The sequence below is a fragment of the Rhinopithecus roxellana genome, chromosome 1 (genome assembly GCF_007565055.1).
Source record: "Rhinopithecus roxellana isolate Shanxi Qingling chromosome 1, ASM756505v1, whole genome shotgun sequence".
Classification (NCBI taxonomy): Eukaryota; Metazoa; Chordata; class Mammalia; order Primates; family Cercopithecidae; genus Rhinopithecus; species Rhinopithecus roxellana.
Window position 1 is genome coordinate 150,359,427 of NC_044549.1, and position 21,905 is coordinate 150,381,331.

The window sequence follows — 21,905 nt, forward strand, 5'->3', positions numbered from 1 at the left end:
ATCAAGGTGATTTAAGCCTCAAATCAGGGAACTATTTAATAGTTATGTATCTTTGGAGCTAGAAACTAGCATTCAGAGAGAGGTGACTCTCCTAGTATTACAAAGGCATTCCTGGGACTGGAATTCTGGTCTTTTGGTCTACGGATCCCACTAACCTCTAACAGAGATACAACCACAGCTACTGGGTCATGTTTCCAGATACCTTCTAATGGATCGTTTCCTTTTCCCCATGCTTTCAGAGAGTGGCCACGGGTTTATATTCCTGACAATAAATACAAAACCTAGTTATAAACTAAGCTGCAAGCCATTTTTAAAATTCCCTGCATTTCAGCAGCTGTCAGTAGCTGTCTTCCACCCTACCATTTTTAACCGAAAGTATCAACGTTTGTGTACGTGTCTTACTCTCATGCTATGCTACAAACTAGATCTTCTTTTCTTATCTTTTTCTTGTCAATAGGTAATTTTTGAAAAGTTTTAAACATGACTCTCATACAACTACAAAATAGGTACATAGCAAAGATGTATTTAACTCGTTAATGAGGGAACCAGTAGGAAGCTAAAGCTGGTTCAAAGAATGTTTGAGGAGCTGTGTAGTTAATAGGCCATGAAGAATACCGGCATAAGATTGCTAGGTTAGATATGAAACTGGTCAGGCCGGGCGCGCGGGCTCGCGCCTGTCATCCCAGCACTTTGGGAGGCCGAGACAGGTGGATCACTTGAGGTCAGGAGTTCGAGACCAGCCTGGCCAACATGGTGAAACCCCATCTCTACTAAAATTACAAAAATTAGCCAGGCATGGTGGCTCATGCCTGTAATCCCAGCACTTTGGGAGGCTGAGGTGGGTGGATTACCTGAGGTCAGGAGTTCGAGACCAGCCTGGCCAACATGGTGAAACCCCATTTCTACTAAAAATACAAAAATTAGCCGGGTGTGGTGGCTCATGCCTGTAATCCCAGCACTTTGGGAGGCTGAGGCAGGTGGATCACCTGAGGTCAGGAGTTTGAGACCAGCCTGGCCAATATGGTGAATCCCCATCTCTACTAAAAAACCAAAAATTAGCTGGATGTGGTGGCGGGCACCTGTAGTCCCAGCTACTCAGGAGGCTGAGGCAGGAGAGTCACTTGAACCCAGGAGGTGGAGGTTGCAGTGAGCCAAGATCGCACCATTGCACTCCATCCTGGGTGCTGGGTGACAAAAGCGAAATTCCATCTTAAAAAAAAAAGGAAACTGGTTAATGTCCTGTAGGGCAATAAACCAGTAACATCTGGGGATCTTATTTCTACCAGGCAGAGAAATCGTATACATCTATAATGGATAAAAATCTCCAAGTTAACATGTAACTTCATAAAGTCTGAACTGTAACCAATAGTAAACAGTCAGTAAAACACAGGTGCATCATCTCCTAGAGAATCAGATAACCCTTGGGTGCACCTGTTAGACAGTACACCAGTATGGCATTGAAAGGACATGCTGCCTGCCTTTTGCCTTATTTCCAAGTGTTGCATAGTGTTTCATCTTATCCTTAGTGTCACTGCATTTAGCCAAGGAGCATACACATTCATTCATTTGGCCGTTTTGTTTAATAATTACTGAATGTGCAGGGCGCAGTGGCTCATGCCTGTAATCCTAGCACTTTGGGAGGCCAAGGCAGGCGGATCACCTGAGGTCAAGAGTTCAAGACCAACCTAACCAACATGGAGAAACCCTATCTCTACTAAAAATACAAAATTAGCAGGAGTTTCGCTTGAACCCAGGTGGTGGAGGTTGCAGTGAGCCAAGATTGCGCCATCACACTCTAGCCTGGGCAACAAGAGTGAAATTCCATCTAAAAAAAAAAAATTACTGAATGTCAGTTTTGTGCCAAGTCGTAGGTTAGGCATTAGACATACATAACTGAATAACAGATGACCCTTGCCCTCAAGGAGTTCAGAGGCTATTCCATCCTGTAAAGGAACTAGCCAGGCAAGAGTTCCTTTAGGAAATGTTTTATTGTGGGATGAGCCAGAGAAATCCTCCTTTCTGGCTCACCGTTCCTTTGGATCCCAGTGTTTATAAGACTGGGATAAAATGCAGATATCACGGAGAATGACAACCAGAGCCCAATACTTTTGGGGACAAGAACAGATAAACATTGATGCCACTTCGTTTTGTTCATGTGGCGTTAATAGCTCCCTAGTGATAAAATTTCACAGGAATTTTGTGTTAGCCATCTGACATGATGGGCCGTCTTTGGCTAGTGCTGCCAGCTTTCTCCAGAAGCCTTCTTTTCTTGGCCTCCACAGGTACCGAAGAGCTTATTTCTCTTGATATGGCCAGTTTGTGACATAAGCTTCCGCAGCTTCTGAGACAAAGACCTGCCAGCGAGGCTGTTGTTTTCCCAGAAGGGTTTTGGTAACTGGTGGACAGCTCAAACTTCATAGCTGTCAGTACAGTTTTCTGAGAGTAACGCTATACGATGTTTAGGGTATTTTGTATGTGTGTCAGTTAAATTTAGCTTCTCATTACAAAAAAAAAAAAAATGGGGAGGGAAGGTGGCTGCCATTTGTTTTAGAACTATAAAACATTGAGCTGGAAGGAGCCATAGAGATCTTCTAGGTTCCCCCTGCCTCAGAAACAGAGCTGCGGAGCCTTTGTCATTAGCCTTTGTTCTCCTGGTGATTCATTGTTGGATGCAAGACTTTTGTCTAGTTTTGGGGTCCTACCTCCATAGTGGTGGTTCTCAGCTGGATTCGTGGGTGGGATATAGAAGTCCTCCAGAGGGGATAAAGGATGCTTTTGTTTTAAGTTTATATCTTTGTTTTTGTTTACAAAGACAGATAACTTGCTACCAAAAGATGCAATTAATACTGAAGGATATTAAGATGAAAGCAAAATCTTTCTGAAACCATAGCACCTAGAGATAATTACTGTGAACAATTTTCGGGACATCCAGACCATCTTCTATATAAATACGTACATCTATATCTATATACAGACGTGTGTATAAATATATATATGTGTGTGTGTCTGTTCCTTATAATTTTCAGTAAGTGGGAAGAGCAAAATTTTCTTGCATTTGATTTTTCTATAATCTGAAAAATGATTGTCATCTTAAGCACTAATGAAAATATTTCCTCTTGGTTTGTATTTTATTCATATTAGTAAATTCCCAGTAACATAACTTAAACTTCTAATCTTCTTAAACTTCACTGTAAATCTAAAGACAGGTTATGTCTTTGGAACAGGTAGACGTGCTAACTGCAGAGATGTGCCAGCCTGGCTCCCTTTGACGGAGGGCTTGCTGACAGTTGCAGGTAGTGCACTCTGCAGACAGCCTCCTGCTCACTGTCAGCTCCATGAGAGCTGCTCGCCCTAGGCCATGCTTTTCCTGGGGGACTCACATCTGGAGACATCTGGTGACAGGCAAGGTTGGAGTATTAAGGCTCACTGGACACCAGACACCCCATTAAGGCTTTGGTGGGTTGCTTTCTCTGCCTCATCCTGCTTCCTTTAAAAGGGTAGTTCTTCTAATAAATATCTTGAACCTCAAACTTTGTCTCAGCATCTGCTTCTGAAGAATCCTACCTCCAACAGTGGATTTTATTGTGGTTTTTGTTGCTGTTGTTGTTGTTGTTTTGAGATGGAGTCTCGCACTGTCACCCAGGCTGGAGTGCAATGGCGTGATCTCTGCTCACTGCAAGCTCCGCCTCCCAGGTTTAAGCTATTGTGCTGCCCCAGCCTCCTGAGTAGCTGGAATTACAGGCACTTGCCACCACGCCTGGCTAATTTGTTTTGTATTTTTAGTAGAGACGGGGTTTCACTGTGTTGGTCAGGTTGGTCTCGAACTCCTGATCTTGTGATCCACCTGCATTGGCCTCCCAAAGTGCTGGGATTACAGATGTGAGCCACCGCACCCGGCCCTATTGTTTGTTTATGAAGTGGTTTACTAGCCATTGGTGAGGCAAGAAATCCTGCCATTTCTCTTGCCGGAGTAGTCCTGGGAGCTGGTAGAATCCTGGGACTCTGAGGATCTGCCAGTCCATTCCTCTTCTCAGAGTGAGCTCATCCTCTCCTTGTCTACTCCTTGTCAGAGGTTTGGCATTTGAGGAATTTGGCCTTGGGCAAGGTGCTGAAGTTGACTGCTTTGTGGTTTTAAGTGAGTGCTTAAAAGGTTTTCTTGCTATGGGTATTCTCTGCAATAAAAATCCATTTTAATTGTTTATGACATTAATCAATGAAAGATTTATCTGCTTTGGGAGAAATTTCTCTAGAACAATTGAAAGCTTCTGCCTAAAAGTTGATTAAGGAAGATTTTTCTTTTTTGGCCTCCAACAGATATCCCCTTCTCTGCCCCTTCCTGCTTCCAACCTGCCACTTAATGAATGGTGTCTTCTGGGAAGCCCTCTATTTGTACAGCCTCTCCAATCACTTTTTAATTTCTAGGGGAAATTGTAATCTCACGAATCACCTAGAAAGGAATGTGGAGATGGGAGTATGAAGACACAGTTCAGGCCTTGAGGCCCGGCGGGGGTTTGTTCTAGTCACTGCATTTGCTCAAATGCTTTGTGTCCGTGGTTAATACTGGGAGTATTGGTGGACCTGCCTCTCCATGTTCTCAGAGTCCCCTTGCAGACCTTCGCCCTGCACTTGAAGGCTGTAGTGCTGGTGACATCGGTGTGAAGAGAGCCACAGGTGCTGTCTGGTCCCTTGGAATCTCTTCTCTTTATTACGAAGTACCACTGGAGGCAGAGAAAGAGATTTTCGATCTTTCCTTCTAGCCCACGAAGCTCAGTTTAATTTGGAGCTTTTAACCTTGACCCTTAACCAGCCCCTGCTGTGTGGATTTTAGAATCAGTGTGAATTTTAGGGAGATAAGGAAGGCCTGCAGAAGTTTGACCATTGCTTCTTGAGCACCTCTTTCTGTCTTTTTCTTTTTGAGGAGGGTGGGGGCTCCTTTAGAATTACGCTGACATGGTGATTCTTTTTTCTTCTTCTTTTTTTTTTTTTTTTGAGAGACAGATGGAGTGCAGTGGCACAGTCTTGACTCACTGCAAACCCTGCATCCCAGGTTCAAGCGATTTTTCCTGCCTCAGCCTCCCCAGTAGCTGGCATTACAGGTGTGCACCACCACGCCCAGCTAATTTTTGTATTTTTAGTACAGACCAGGTTTCGCCACGTTGGCCAGACCGATCTCAAAATCCTGACCTCAAGCGATCCGCTCAACTTGGCCTCCCAAAGTGCTGGGGTTATAGCCCTGAGCCCCCGCACCCTGCTCTTCAGCACAAAGTGCCCATCCCATGGCTAGCATGTTGGCGAGGACAGAAAAATAGAATTGTGATCTTCACAGTCAGGTCTGCAAGACATAGCTTATAGAAATGCCGACACATTCAAAGACCTCACTTGCTTAATGGATGTTTTTTAAGGCTATAAAAAAGTTAATTTTTCATGAAAGGGCAAACTAGACCAGAAGATGCTGCTGAATAAGTCTTTATTCTATTGAAAGTAACAGGCAAAAACCTAATACCATAGAAATTGTTAAGCTTTTTATTTCTTCTCCAATTTTATCTCTAAGGGGAGAGAGGTCTATAAAGGCGTTCATCTGTGTCCACTTCTTAAATGACTTAGTCCTGCCACTGAATTTGCCTGGGGGAAGAGAACTCGTAAGTAGATAATACACCATGGAGTCAAGCCTTTTGAAGTCATTTTGTCGCTCTCTCCTTTTTTGGGTGTTGAGGTGAGGATAAGGGGAGGAATTGCTTGAAGACGTTTCATAGGGGCAGTTTCTGCCTAGTATATGGCTTATCCCACCATCCCTGCCTCTCAGTGTTTCTTTTTTTTTTTTCTTTTTCAATAACAGGTTCATGTGAAAGGAGAGTAATGATTTATTTGGGAACCCGCAAATCCCTAACCACTTGTATCTTTGGCCCTTTCAAGTTCTGACAACAGAAATGCCCATCAGAATTTAGACGTGGCAACTTCTGGACACAAAGATGTGTAGAACACGTATATCAGTCTGCAGTCCTTGCATGTGCGTTTGCTAGATCCTCAGCCCCAATCTGAGTAATTTGGTGTCACTAAGCTACTACTTATTCATAAAGACACATTGTGTAGGAGTTTGAGCTAGATTCCTTGAGCTGAGTAACTACAGATAGATGTTGTACAATATGTATGTCAGATATATAATTATGAAGATACAGGACACCATGGGAACGCCTCTAGATGAGGTCTTGTGGGAGAACAGTGAGATAACTGCAGTGTCACTGACACTGGTGGCCAAGGAGGCCATTGCGGATGAGTTGATAGACACGACGGACAGAGCTCAGGGTAGAGAAGTGGGACTGGCATGAACAGAATTTCAGATACTGTTAAAGGATACGCATGACCTGTGTGGTGAAGGGTAACTAGTTTGAAATGGTTCTGAACACTCAAAATGACGTCGGATTTTATTATTTTGAAAGTTTAACTTCATATTTTTTCTCAAATTATGACCTAGAGAGTTGTGAGCTTTTTTGTTTTTTGTTTGTTGTAATGAGCTCAGAATCATCTTGAATGATTTGAGAGGGTAATACAATTTAAATACAACATAGGAGATGGTAACCTCCTGGAATTTCTTCCATCTTTTAAATTAAATAAACTAAGAAAGTATGTGTTCAGGCCGGGCGCGGTGGCTCAAGCCTGTAATCCCAGCACTTTGGGAGGCCGAGACGGGCGGATCACAAGGTCAGGAGATCGAGACCATCCTGGCTAACACGGTGAAACCCCGTCTCTACTAAAAAATACGAAAAACTAGCCGGGCGAGGTGGCGGGCGCCTGTAGTCCCAGCTTCTTGGGAGGCTGAGGCGGGAGAATGGCGTGAACCCGGGAGGCGGAGCTTGCAGTGAGCTGAGATCCGGCCACTGCACTCCAGCCCGGGCGACAGAGCGAGACTCCGTCTCAAAAAAAAAAAAAAAAAAAAAGAAAGTATGTGTTCAGCCATGGTTTCTGTGGAATCCTTCAGGCCCTGGCTGACACAAACCCTGTTGTTGTGTGGGGTCTTGGGATTGCTTAGAAATCCATTGCTTTTCTTCTCTTTCTTTCTTCCTGTTTCTCTCCTTCTCTTTCATACATTCCACCCGTAAGCATATATTAATTACCCACTGTGGGCAGACGCTGTTCTAGAATCTGGAAATAAACTCGAGGGCAGAGGGTGGCTCATCATTTCACTCACCAGCAGACTATTAGAATTCTGGGTATTAAATAGCAGGTGGCATGGGAGCACATAGGAAGAGCATCCAACCCACTTTGGAGCCGTAAGGAAGTTTTTAGAGAAAGCCGGAGCCTGAAGGAGCAGTAGTAGGAGGTAACCAGACCAAAAGGGAGGAAGGAGTGGGAAAGAAAGCATTGTAGCCAGAGAACATACTATGTTCAAAGGCTATGAGCCCAGGGAAAACATGGCTCCTGCGGGAGCCACAGGAAGCTTAGTCTAACTAGGGGAGTGTCAAGAAGTGAGAGGGAGCAGGGGCTAGATCATAAAGCATCAGCCTTAGGAGGTAGGGCACTATCCTAAGGGCAGTGTCTATTGCAGCATTTTCAGTGGGGAAGTGAAATGCCCTTTCAGAAGACCAACCACTGTGGCCACAAGGTTGAGAAGGGGCGGAATGGACTAACAAAGAAGACCAGTTAGGAAAGTGTTTAAGTAGTCCAGGAGAAAAGATTGCTGCAATAATCCAGGAAGCCTGAACTGGAGTAAGAGCAGCAATTATGGAGAAAACTAGACAGATTCAAGAGCTAGTTAGAAGGCAAAGTGAGCAGAGTTGTTTTGATGTGGGTTGTAAGGACAAAGGCAGAAATAAATTCAAGATGACAGTCACGTTTCTGTCTTGGGCGCGAGAATGCATAGTGGGGTCATTCTCAGAAAAGGACTACAGACAGCCAAAGGAAGAAAGTTTCAGGATGAGATAGAGTTTGGCATTGGGGACTGCTGAGGTGGCAGTGCCTGGGGGAACATCCAAGGAATTTTATTGACTTTCTACCATTGCCATTGGATGTCTTCACACTGGAGGTAGTGAGCAGCAAGTGTCAGAACTGTAGGGATTTGTGGTTTGGCAAGGGACTGTTAATGTACACATGAGGAAAGTGGACCCGAGAGAGGTGGAATAACTGGCTTAGGGGCACATAGGTACATCCTGGTTAATCTGGGACAAGTACCTACGTCTTCAGCATCTGTCTGGGAGTACTTCCACTTCTATTGCTGGTTTAGTGACCTCTGAAAAACGTCTAGAAATGAGTGTATGTAGCCATGTTGTCCCTTGCTTGGGAAGAACTGCTGATAATAAAAATGTGGGCCATAAATCCAGGTGATCTCATTTGATTCCACCTGCCCTGTCTTAACATGATTATGGCAACTTTGTTAGGCAAGTGGCTGCTTAACACCGTGGAAAGTCTTAATTACTCTTTAATAGCTACGTACAGAGGGAAAGTGTTAATATTTAATCATTTGGTTGTCTCTAAAAAAAATTTAGTATTCCATTTGTACATCCATTAAATGTATATATGCATATTTACTGCATTTCCATTTCATTCCAGATTTCAGGGACACAAAATATTTTCTTTTTAAAGTATTATTGCTGTATAAACATAGCAAATTTAATGAAAAATTGAAATTAAAAAATCCACCTACAGTCTTTCTAAAACAACAACAACAAGAAAAATTCAAGCTTTATGTTTTTTTTAATCCTTTTCTCTATGCATCCATATGGCAATCCTGATTTATATTCTCTTTTCTAACTTTTGTCTTTCACCATAGATTTTACCATGCTGTTCATTCATCCATTCATCCATTCGTTCAGCAAACAGCAGAGTATCTTCTAGATGCCAGGTAATCTGAAGGATATTAAGATTTATAGTAGTGTCAGTCCTCAGGAAGCTGACACTTGGAGAGTAGGGGAATGGCTGCATGCATTACACATTAAGTAATAAATAATGACTAATAAAAATTGCAGTGGAGGCAGTAAACATAGTGTAGCATGGTCTTTCCATGTTGCAGATGTAACATAACTGCTTTCCGTTTGTTAATCACAGTTTCAGTCGGGGTCTCAGTAGAAGTCAGGTGGCACACCCAAATTAGGATAAATAGAAGAGTTGTTTTTTTAAAGGGACAGTTTACAAAGGTGTGGTTGGGGTGAAAGGAAACCACCAGGATGGTGCATCTTCAATGCAGTGGCTGTAAAGCACCCCTAGGCCTAACAGCCAGGGGAGGGAGAGATTTCTGAAACCCTGAAGATGATTTGGTAGAATGGATGCGTTGAGAGACTGGTTGAGGAAAGCAGCCATCCCAATTGACCTTGCAGAGGAGTTAGGAGAATGGATGCTCCAAGCTTACGTTCCTGTCTTCCTCGAATCTTTGTTTTTCTGCTGTGCTCCCTACTGGCTGGACCCTACTAGAAGCCAGCAAGCTATAGTCTCAATGCAGTCTGTAGAGGTCAGCTTTCCAGGGCAAGGAGCTGGGAGGAAGTGAATATGAAGGGGCACACAGGATATCTAGCACAGACAGTCCATAAAAAGTTATTTTTAAGAGTGTTTTGACAGGAAGCACTGGATAAGCAACTATACATACAGGATAATAAAGTAAGTGGTGGGGATAGGGCTGGAATAGGGAAACTGGGAGTTAGTGACATCGTTTAGGTAAATTTTGATGTTTGTGGATGCATTTTTTTTAACCATAAGACAGCGTGAGGTTTCATTAGTGTTATCAGCTTAAGTTTTATAAGGTATCCTAGTCATTGTTAGTGATAGAGCTTTGGGGAATGGACCTTGATTCTAGCTGTGGTTCTGACTCATTTATTCATTTGTTCAGCCATTCATTCAACAAGTGTTTTTTTCTTCTTTTTTTTTACTGAGGTACAACTTTTGCATAGTAAACGGCAAAATTTTTATAAACAGCCCAGTAAGTTTTTACACAGTATACACTTGTGTAACTGCTACTACCCAGGTCTATGGAGAGAAACTGCTAGACCCCCTGGATGCTTCTTTGTGCCTTTCCCATTCACTTCCTCTTGTACCCGTCTTTGGTCTTTGAGTAGACACTACCACTCATTTCCATTGGGAATCAACGGACATTTTTTAAAGTACTTTCAGTGTGGTAGGCAAGCATTGTGCTGTATGTGAAAGTGATGAGAATAAATGCACTAAAGCCCAGTACTTTGGCCGGCCAAGGCAGGCGGATCACCTGAGGTCAGGAGTTCGAGACCTGCCTGGCGAACGGTGAAACCCTGTCTCTACTAAAAATACCATTACCGGGCGTGGTGGCGGCGCCTGTAGTGCCAGCTAGTCAGGAGGCTGAGGCGGGAGAATGGCTTGAAGCCAAGAGGCAGAGATTGCAGTGAGCTGAGATCCCACCACTGCACTCCAGCCTGGCAACAGAGTGAGATTCTGAGTAAAAAACAAAAAGAAATGCACTAAGGTAGTCTTCTGTTTCCAGGGAGTGAAGCCCTCAGGCTAGGACAGCAGGTCAGACAGTGGTAGAGGAGGGATAACAAGATAACGAGAGTGGCCCAACACAGGCTGCTTGATTTCTCCAGTGGTGAAATGGCCTGAATGGTAGGAGTGGGAAGAAGGGAAGGTTGCAGTGAACTCACTTGTTCCTTAGGCAGAGCTTTTCAGTTTGGGTAGGGATGGGCTGTAGGTAGAGAATGAGTGTGGAGACCTGCAACTGGTTACTTCTGGTCCTGCGGAGCCTCTTCCCCTTCACCCTAGTATCATATAAATATTATAAATTACATTATTACTCTCTGTGTGTGCTATGATGGAGGTGGGAAGTTTCCAGGGGACCATGCAGTTGAGTACTGTCGTTCTAGAAATGCTCCTTGGAATATAGGAAGTGACACACTTGGGTATTGTTAACCGTCACTTAACTCTAATGTAATCGTACTAATAGTAATTGTGTGTACAGCGACCGTTCTATTGTAGCCCTTGTCAAGGTGGAGGGAGGCAGATAGAGCCAGGGGTAGACTAGGGTTTCATTCTGGAGACAGTGGGGAGGGTAGCACACGAGCAGTCCCTACACCGATCGGTGTCGAGGACAAGAGTGCACAGGCAGGGGAGACAGCATTTTGAGTTGCTTGCCTGGGGGTGTGTGTCTTCTAAACTTGTGAATTTTATGTTTGGTGTTTTGCTGAGTATCACCAAATTTGGGATCTGTTGGACTAAGCTACTGGGGAGCTAATGAATCACTTTTGCTGAGCTTCCTAAGGGAACAGAGGTCAGGATCTAATGGCACCGCTAATGTGTGTGTGAATGAAACCTTGGCTGGGACCACTGTTTTTAAAGACGTAGGGTGGGGACCTCACTGCTTTTGAGGTATTAATTTTCTATTGTTTTGCTCTCCTGACTGGGGGAGGGGCTTGTCCAAAGATGAGCCCAGAGAAAATCTAGAACCTGATTCTGTTTCATAATTTTAGCCATCCCCATAGGGAACATTACCTTCACCCGTGATTCTTTTCTCTGTGTTGAAGTATTTAGCCATAAAGTCAGAGCTTTGCAACTTTTTTTTAAAATTTTTTTTTTAAATTTTGAGATGGAGTCTCACTCTGTCGCCCAGGCTGGAGTGCAGTGGTGCGATCTCAGCTCACTGCAAGCTTCACCTGCCTGGTTCACGCCATTCTCCTGCCTCAGCCTCCTGAATAACTGGGACTACAGGCGCCCGCCACCACGCCCGGCTAATTTTTTTTTTGTATTTTAGTAGAGACGGGGTTTCACCGTGTTAGCCAAGATGGTCTTGATCTCCTGACCTCGTGATCCACCCGCCTCGGCCTCCCAAAGTGCTGGGATTACAGGCATGAGCCACCGCGCCCGGCCAGCTTTGCAACTTTTGATCCTTAGACCCTAGGGGGCTAGTGCAGAAGGCAAACAATTATCTCCCTTACCTTGTGATACATTTGGTTGGTCTCTGTTTACCTTTTTTATTGTAAACGACCTCAAATCCTTTTTAGAAACAGGTGGGGTTTTGCGTAATAAATGAGTAAACTTTTCTTTATCCAAGTCCAAACAGCCAGAACGCTAGGTAAGGATTATTTCCACACCTCAGTTTTATGAGAGACAAACTTGGATCATGATTATATAAAAAGAAAATGAGTGAAATGTTTAGGATATGTGGTAAGATGAGTTCAGCTCTACCTCCATCTACTGCACCAGTGGTTTTTCTATTTCAGCACCATGTGGTGTCTCTATCCAGTAACCAAGGGCATTTCTAGTTACTGGAGGGCCTTTTGAACCACCCTGGAGAGTCCAAGTGATTTCCCCCTCACACCCCTTGCTGCAAACAGTGTTGTCGCTATCATGTCACTCCCTTGCGTAGCACCTTCCATGGTTCCCACCATAGTTAACTCAAAAAGCATTCCTCTTAACCTGTTTTAAGGGCCACTTGGCTTCTCCCCACCTCCGCAGCCCATCTTTGGCCTCCACCCTCTTCATTCTCTTGGTTCTGAGTTCCTTTGAGGCCCTTTATCCTGACCACTCTTGGCTTCAGACCTTGGAACATGCTCTGCCTTCCTTATTCTTTGGCCTTCTTCCCTGACTCTGTAAATGAGGCTAGGTGTTTGTTTTATTCCCATACCTGCACCTCTAATATCTATTTGTTGTTATAAAATATCAGCTCTTCTTTGTAGAACGTAATCCCCATGAGGACAAACTCTGTATTATTCTGTGTTCTGCTGTATCCCTGTATCCCTCTCAGTGTCGGGTAAACAGTCAACGCTCAAGAGAGATTTGCTGAAAAACTGAAATATATACTTGACAGGGGCCACACTTTTGGCATAAGGAATCTATATTTAGTAGGTCCCATCAACCCCTAAATAGCTGTCATTTTTCATAAGTTAGTATCCTTCCTTTTCTAATAAGCCTGGGTACATTCAGTCTGCAAGTATGTGTAACTTTTCACGTCAGGTGATTGTCAACAAGGGCGGGGTGGGTGGAAAGTGGATTCTATGAGAATAGATGGACTCAGCCCCTGCCTTTGTGAATATGCCCGTGTTCCATGTGAGTTGAAGCTTCACAGGTGGAAACTTTCACATTCATAATCCCCACTGATGGCCTTTTAATAACCTCTGAACTTGGCAGAGCAGATGTCTTTATCCCCATCTTACAACTAAGATACATTTGTGATGACAGCAACAATGTCTGGTTGAGAAGTTGCATTCAACATTTGCTCTGAGGGTGGTAATGACCAACTGTCCTCACACTGGTTGGGAGGAGAGAGGCATAGGATTAAAATAGCTATAGGAAACCATTCCCAGTTGGGTCATAATGTATTTTGGCCTTAAGACATATGATGAGAAACTATCTGCCGTTTCTACATGGGTTTTGCATTTTTTTTAACTCCTCAAACTTGTTAGCCTTTGCAATTTCTCCTCTCCTCTTTCTTTCTTTTTCTTTTCTTTTTTTTTTTTTGACGGAGTCCCCCAGGCTGGAGTGCAGTTGTGCAATCTCAGCTCACTACAGCCTCCACCTCCCAGGTTCAAGTGATTTTCCTTCCTCAGCCGGGGATTACAGGCTTGCACCACCATGTCCAGCTGAGATTACAGGCGTGCGCCACCATGCCTGGCTAATTTTTGTATTTTTAGTGAAGGTAGGTTTCACCATGTTTCCAGGCTGGTCTTGAACTCCTGACCTCAGGTGATCCGCCCACCTCAGCCTCTCAAAGTGCTGGGATTACAGGCGTGAGCCAGTATGCCCGGCCAGCCTTTGCATTTTTAAGAATAAGGGTAAGCATGACAGAAATACCCATCAGATCCAATGTGTTCACTCATCGTGCTCACTAGTCTTGGGCTTTAAATGTTTCTGGCTTATTTAATCCTTTTACAGATGAGAAGCTGAGGGTCAGAGACTGCCATTTACCAGAGAGACACAGTCAGGAATCCTGACTAGGTTTCCTGACCCGTGTTATGGATTTGTGTGACAGAAGTCCTTCCTGTGGATTAGAAAAGACAGAGGGGCAGTCCTGATTGTGTGGTTTTGAGGTTATTGTGTGTCTAAGCAGTCGTGGGCCAAGAGCATCAGTATTTGGTTGTGTAATTTATTTCCTGATGATAATTGTTAGCCTTATTCTTCGGCTAGCCTTTCTGATAAATCTCAGCATCTTGCTCCAAGCTTAAACATCATCCATCCAAGTATTACTGGTATGCAGTTTGTTTTTTTTTCTTGGAATTGCTCTGCATGGCTGTAATATAATTTGAAGGCTGAAGCTCCCTTATTTCCTGCTGTTTGAGTACCTTTCCTAGCTCAGTTCAGCAGGTTATAGACAGTGCTGATGGCTGCTCAAAGAGCAGTGATGTTTTTCCTTATTGATAATGTCAGTGGCAGGCTTGTTGCTGTGTCCTGTGCAGGCTGGAATAGGCTCATTGATGGCAGATATGCTTCCTTCCTGCAGAACTGGCCATGGCCCCAAGTGCAAGGTGAGGTCAAGTGTCTTTTTACGGGGAGGAGAAAGGGGAGTTTTCAGAACCAAGAGGCCAGTAAGAATCTGGGTAATTGGCAGCTTTTACTTTCCTTTGGCAAAGCCAGGAAACCCAACTGTGACTAGAGCCTGGGTTGAGTCAGACACATACTACATGACTCTGGATAGATGTGCTTTGGGGTTTGTTCCAGTGATTGGGAGACAGGATGGTTACAGCATCAGACCTCAGCTGGAGCCAGCTTTCAGGTGTTGGATTGTTTCATTCACTGTGTCCGTCTCCTTTACTACTCAAGCCTATCACATTATTCCCCTCCCTCCCTCCCTCCCTCCCTCCCTCCCTCCCTTCCTTCCTTCCTTCCTTCCTTCCTTCCTTCCTCCTTCCTTCCTTCCCTCCTCCCTCCCTCCCTCCTCCCTCCTTCCCTCCCTCCCTCCTTCCTCCCTCCTTCCTTCCCTCCCTCCCTCCCTCCCTCCCTCCCTCCCTCCCTCCCTCCCTCCTTCCTTCCTTCCTTCCTTCCTTCCTTCCTTCCTTCCTTCCTTCCCTCCTCCCTCCTCCCTCCCTCCCTCCCTCCCTCCCTCCCTCCCTCCTCCCTCCTCCCTCCTCCCTTCCTTCCCTTCCTCCTCCCTCCCTCCTCCCTTCCTCTCCCTCCCTCCCTCCCTCCCTCCCCTCCCCTCCCTCCCTCCCTCCTCCTCCCTCCCTCCCTCCCTCCCTCCCTCTCCTCCCTCCTCCCTCCTTCCCTCCCTCCCCCCTCCTTCCCTTCCTCCCTTCCCCTCCTCCCTCCCTCCCTCCCCCCTCCCTCCCTCCCTCCCTCCCTTCCTTCCTTCCTTCCTTCCTCCTTCTTTCCTTCCTTCCTTCCTTCCTTCCTTCCTCCTCCCTCCCTCCCCCTTCCTCCCTTCCTCCCTTCCTTCCTTCCTTCCTTCCTTCCTTCCTTCCTTCCCTCCTTCCCTCCCTCCTCCCTCCCTCCCTCCCTCCCTCCCTTCCTTCCTTCCTTCCTTCCCTCCTCCCTCCCTCCCTCCCTCCCTCCCTTTCTTCCTTCCTCCTCCTTCACCTCCTCCCTCACTCCCTCCCTCCCTCCCTCCCTCCCTCCCTCCCTGCCTTCCTTCCTTCCTTCCTTCCCTACTCCCTCCCCCTCCCTCCTCCCCTCCCTCCCTCCCTCCCTTCCCTTCCTTCCTTCCTTCCTTCCTTCCTTCCTTCCTTCCTTCCTTCCTTCCCTCCTCCCTCCCTCCTTCCCTCCCTTCCTTCCTCTCTCTCTTTTTCTCTTTCTCTTTCTCTTTCTTTTTTCTTCTTTTCTTTGACATGGAGTCTCACTCTGTCGCCAAGGGTGGAGTGCAGTGGCTCCATCTTGACTCACTGCAATCTCCACTTCGTGGGCTCAAGCAATTCTTCTGCCTCAGCCTCCTAAGTAAGTGGGATTACAGGCGCACACCAACACGCCTAGCTAATTTTTGTATTTTTAGTAGAGATGGGGTTCCACCATATTAGCCAGGCTGGTCTTGAACTCCTGACCTCAAGTGGTCTGCCCTATTCCTCTTATTTCATTACTAAATGCAGTATATTTCTTTTAACAACTAGTCTGTGGCCTACCTAATTACTTAATGTATCATTTCACGGGCATAGTTCCAGTTAGTAGCATAGTCCCCAAACTTACCATTTCATTGACTACGTCATTCCCCACTGTGCTTTCTATGATGGTTTGCTTAGCTAGCCACTCATGTCAGTCTGTTAGGTTATCTTATTTTTCATGATTTTATGTGGCAGTGAATTGTATCAAAGAGTTGCACTGATAGAATCCTAGGGATATTAGAGACCATCCTTCCCTGGGCATAGCGCCGAACAACCTTTTCATTTTGTGGACTGCAAAATGGAGCCTTGGTATATTTAAAAATTTGCCTATTTATCTTTTCCCCCTTTAAGATGATTCCTTATTTTGCCACTGATGACTGATGATTTAGGAATGGAAAAAATCAAGGGCAAGTGAAACCCCTCTTTCCATTAACTAGCACGAGTGGCAGCAGCAGCAAAATTAAAAAAAAACAAAACTTAATACAAACTTGCTTAAGCAAAATATTAATTTATTAACTGTCAGTGATAAGTTCATGGGTAGAGTTGACTTGATCAAAGGTGTCAAATAATGTCACTAGTCCTTGTTTCTTTCCGTTACTTGGCTCTGTCTCCCACTGCATTTTCAAAGAGATTCTCTCCCCTTCTGCTCCAGTTGCTGCTTCTGTTTCAAGTTCAGTGGGGACATGGATTCTGAAGAGTCAGACAGTGAGAGTCCAATATAAGCATGCACCTAGCCCTTCTATCTTTTGGATATGACTGCTGTAGTGAGGATGGGCTAAGAGGTGGAGGACCACTGGCACACATGAAGATCACAGAATCAGAGTTGTTACGGCTAAAAGGGCATTTATAGGACCCTGTATCCGTTACTGATTGCTGCATAAAACTACCCCCAAACCTAGTGGCTTCAAATAATACCTTATTATATCTGGTGATTCTTTGAGTCAGAAATTCAGACAGGGTACAAAGGGGATGGCCTACAAGTGCTCTATGATTTCTGGACCTCAGCTGGTAGCTGACCAAACATTTCTCCCCTTCTCTCATTCCAGTCTTCCTTCCCTCCCCACCTCCAGCCTTTTTGTGTGACTCGCTGTGCCGTTCTCATGGCATGGCAGCCTTAGTCTAAGTCAGCTTCCTTATGTGGAAGATCCGGGCTCCCAGAGAGAACATTCCAAGAGATACGAAGTGGAAGCTGCCAGTTTCTTAAGGCCTGATGCTGAAAATGAGCAAACCGTCACTTCCCTCTTACTCTGTTTGTCAAGCAGTGACAGAGCCCTCTTAGATTCAAGGGCACAGGACCTAGCCCCAACCTCTTGATGGGAGAGTGTCAAAGAATATGCATGCAGCCATCTTGCATCTGCCATGGCCATCTAGTCACATAGCCTTTTCTCAGATGAAAAACTTGAGGCCTGAGAGGAGCAGCAATTAGTCCAATTTCTCTGAGCCCTCTTTTTAGAAATCAAATAAAAAATAACAACCAGGACAGAAGCCTATACTCTAACCAGCCAGAGTACCTGTACTCACCACTTTCTGCTACCTTCCCCTTTTGCTCTGTGTCACTGAGCCATGGAGGTACATAGTGAGGTGACAGACAGGGTATATTGTTTTTTCTTTGCAAATAAGATGCTGACAAAATGCTGCTTGTCAGTTTTGAGGGAGCTGCTTTGCATCAGCCTCAGGCTCCTTGGCTCTGCTGGGACACCTTTCTCAGCCAGAGAGAGAGAGAGAGAGAGCCCGTTTTGCTTGTGTTGTAGCGGGCATCTTTGCTTGTTGCATTTTTGTGTCCTGGGAGGGGTGTGGAGGTTGGATTGTGGATTGAGGATTACAGCCCCTTATTTGAGCAGCCTTTTCCTCCCTTTACCCAGTACTCCTCCCATTCATTAGTGGTCCACTGATGCATGCCTGTTGGAAAGTCAGTCCTTTTATAACCTGATATTGCAATATTTTCTGGGTTTATTATCTCCCTCCAACCTGCGGCTTCACACCTTCTGGTGTGCATGCATGCGTACAAGGGAGAAAGCTGAGAGGGAAGGAAAACAGCTTTACCCGTTCCTTCTCCCTTCTGGGAGGAAGGAAAATTTACATTCTTTCCTCACGTAGGACTTGATGTCAGTTTCTAGGTGTGTGAAGCAGGAGGGGAGAGATGGTCAGAGCACATGGTAATAGAGGGTATTTCAGCAACTGGTCAGAAATCCAATGAAGTCTCTTCTAAAGATGGGAACTTTCTTCTCTCCTGAGTTATCTTTTACCTGGTGTGAGGACAATTTTTATTTTTTTTAATATTCTTACATTTCATATATCATGCCTCAAAAACAGGCAGCCTTCATGGATAAGCCAGACTGTTATGTTGATTTAGAATTCATTTACGACCTAGGGGACCTGAGAAAAAATAAATTAATTCAGAATTAAATGTGGATGTGTACATGCATGTCTACATACACGAGCACACATGCATGCTGAGATGCATTGTATCTTTAACATTGTGAGTCAGGTAAAAAGAAATCTCAACAGCATACATATTGGGCTGGAGAGTTGGTTGAGGTGAATAAATTAATTAAATGTAACATTCTTTGATTTTCTTGCATCATTTCCTTCCCTTCTTAATCAGAGAAAGAGAGATCTTCTAACCAGAAGATGGAATCTAATTGATGTTCTTTTGTTTCTTTAATCGTAGCAAATTAAAGAGACTTTGCCAGTGATGTTTTTAGTTCTTTCAGGAAGAATGTGATTCCTGCTTACACTTGTACATTGTAATTTTAGGATATATTTAAAGTTTGCTAAACATATATACTAAATATATATTTAGCATATATTTATAAAGTGTTTTCCTAACCTGAGCATTCTGGGGAAATTCTGAGGCTTAGAGATGAACAATTAGCTTGAAGTAATGGTATTTAAGAAGAAAAATCTATTGGTGCACAAAGCTCAGTGGCTCTAGTCTCAGTTTCTGATGAGTTGAGTTCATCATTACCCTTGGAATCAAAAACTTCTTTTTTTTTTTTTTAGACAGGGTCTTCCTCTGTTGCCCAGGCCAGAGTACAGTGGTGCAGTCACGGCTCACTGCAGCCTCAACAACCTCCCGGGCCCCAGCAGTCCTCCCACCTCAACTTCCAGAGTGGCTGGTACTACAGGCATGAGCCCCCACACCCAGCTAATACTTTAATTTTTTGTGGGGACAGAGTCTTACTATGTTGCCTAGGCTGCTCTCAAACTCCTGGGCTCCAGCGATCCTCCCACCTTCACCTGCCAAAGTGCTGAGATGACAGGCAGGGATCAGCAGCTTCTTTTTTTTGTTTGTTCGTTTTTTGTTTTCTTTTGTTTTTATTATGATTATTATTATACTTTAAGTTCTAGGGTACGTGTGCACAACACGCGGGTTTGTTACATATGTATACATGTGCCATGTTGGTGTGCCGCACCCATTAACTCATCATTTGCATTAGGGTTCAGCAGCTTCTTAAAGGCTGCTGATAGAGAAAATCATATGTTGCACACAGAAGAGTGGTGGGGGCGGGGTGGGGTGGGGGTCGGGGAAGATGGGGAGGGGCCTGGTAGACCAAACCTGCTCTCTAAGCTTCATCGCAGCCACAGACATCTTACAGCTTCAATTCTCACTTTATCCGTAACTCTTCTCTTGGGACTCCCAAATTCAGAACGCAGAGGTGTGGTTATTTTGATCATGTTTCTGAAATCTCTCTTACTTGTAAGATGAAGCAAAGCAGTACTTGCTCTTTTTGCCCTTCCAGTGGAATGTTAATGCATGCACTTTGAATTTCTACATAGTCCTGCTGAACCGTTTCTCCAATATACAAACCTACAAGCCCTTCTACATGCTTCTTATGAAAATCAAGCAAAACCATGAAAGGCGACAGCATCCCGGGAGCAGGAGACTGAGGTGTAACCTTGGGTCATCTTCTACGTTGCGGTTCACCTACCTCTGAGCCTCCTTCCAGCCTCATTCATGCCGATCGGCTCCCTGGGTTGCTCTAAGAATAAAGCCCAGGGACACATGAGAGTGTTCTGGAAGGGTGGAGAGCTCCACATGCAGGAGGTTACATAATTATGTTCTAAGATCGTTCACAGCTGTCAAGTGTGACACACTGACATCCTCACGCTCCTCCACTGTTGAGAAGCAGCTGTTACTTTCATTTCAGCCTCTCCCTTCTCCGTAGGCCAGATTGAGGAGAAATGAATGAATTACAAATCTGTTGGGGGGTGGGGGAAACCATCCGAGGTGTCTTCTGTCTGGCTTTTCATCTGCGAGTATTTTAATATTCCCACTGAAACTGTAAGGTGGGTATATAAGCAGTGTGGGAGGAGGAATATGGAGCTGGAGTCACTCTAAAAATGAAACAGTAGAAATAACAGTGCTTTGGGTGAGAGGGCAGTCACTGAATACGACTCTTAAAAATTGGAGTTAGAGGTCAGGCACTGTTGCTCACACCTGTAATCCCAGCACTTTGGGAGACTTGAGGCGGGCAGATCACCTGAGGTCAGGAGTTCGAGACCAGCCTGGCCGACATGGCAAAACCCCATCTCTACTGAAAGTACAAAAATTAGCCAGGCATGGTGGCGGGTGTCTGTAATGCCAGCTACTTGGGAGGCCGAGGCCGGAGAATCGCTTGAACCCAGGAGGCCGAGGTTGCAGTGAGCCAAGATCGTGCCATTGCACTTCAGCCAGGATGGCAAGAGTGAAACTGTCTCAAAAAAAAAAAAAAAAAAAAAAAAGGCACCGTAATTCACACTTGTAATTCCAGTTCTTTAGGAGGGCAGGGGAGGAGGATCGTGTGAGGCCCGGAGTTCAAGAGCAGCCTAGACAACACAGCAAGGCCCCATTTCTACAATAACAGTAATGGTAATAATGATAACATTAAAAAGAGGACTGTCTGAGCACCTGTGGGGTTTCCTGGACCAGTTCACACACAAACTGAGGTGCTTCAGCACAGCTTTTGAGGTTTATTTCTTGTCCTTCCCTCCTTATTCCCCACATTTATCTGTATCTGGAAGAGTCAGGCCAAGGCCTTTTGACATGCCTAGAAAGTATTTCCCCACCTTGCTCACCTGGAGCACACCTGCTTTTTAAAATCTAGCACAAATGTAAACTTTACACAAAGCCCTCCCTGATACCCACTGCCACAGAGGATCATTCTTCACTTTTTCTTACCTCTGTGTTTGTAAATGCCTCTGTCACAGCTTCCGCTACTGATGTAAAGACGTCTGTCACGTTATGTTTTTACATTTTCTTGGCGGGGAGTGTCTTAGTCCATTCAGGTTGTTCTAACAAAATATCATAGATTGGGTGGATTATAAACCACAGAAATTAATTTCTCACAGTTCTGGCATCTGGGCAGATTTGGTGTCTGGCAGGGCTCCCTTTCCTGGTTCACAGACAGCTGTTGTTTCACTGTGTCCTCACCTGATGAAAGGAGAAAGGGAGCTCTGAAGTCTCAAGTGCAGAAATCCCATTCATGAAGGCTCTGCTCTTATGACCTGGCCACTTCCTGGAGGCTCCACCCCCAGTAATGATCACCTTGGGGATTAGGATTTCAATATGAGTTTTGGGGGGACACAAACACTCAGACCGTAGTAGACAATGAGCTCTTTGAGGACAGGAATCATGTCTTCTTTGTCCTTAGGGCACTGCAGAAGTTTTGTCACATATTAAGTACTCAGTAAATATTTAATAAGTGTATGAATGAGTTAAAAAGAAAAAAACTAAACTTACACTATGTGTTAATGTTCCTTTTGATTCAAGAGTTAATGTTAGTGCACCATCACAATTCCCACTTGGAAAACAACTGTTAGTCCCGTAGATATAGCTAGAATGTCCCCGAGTTGGGTGTTCGTGTATGTGTTAGTTTCCTAGGGCTGCTGTAACAAATTCGGTGGCCCAAAACAGACGTGTTCCCTCAAAGTTCTGGAGTCTAGCAGTCTGAA

General features: G+C 44.8%; 1 protein-coding gene across 3 annotated transcripts in view; it reads left to right on the top strand.

The window, feature by feature from the left end:
* Window positions 1–21,905, top strand: part of MB21D2 (Mab-21 domain containing 2) — a 122,066-nt gene that overhangs the window by 33,095 nt on the left and 67,066 nt on the right. Inside the window, exon 1 of one of the 3 annotated variants that reach the window (XM_030932166.1) lies at window positions 8,790–8,836. The exons of the other annotated variants lie outside the window; for them this stretch is intronic. Within the exon in view, the coding sequence (XP_030788026.1) occupies window positions 8,830–8,836 (7 nt within the window). The 5' untranslated portion in view covers window positions 8,790–8,829. Of the gene's footprint in view, window positions 1–8,789; window positions 8,837–21,905 lie in introns of those variants that run through there. 3 annotated transcript variants of the gene reach the window in all.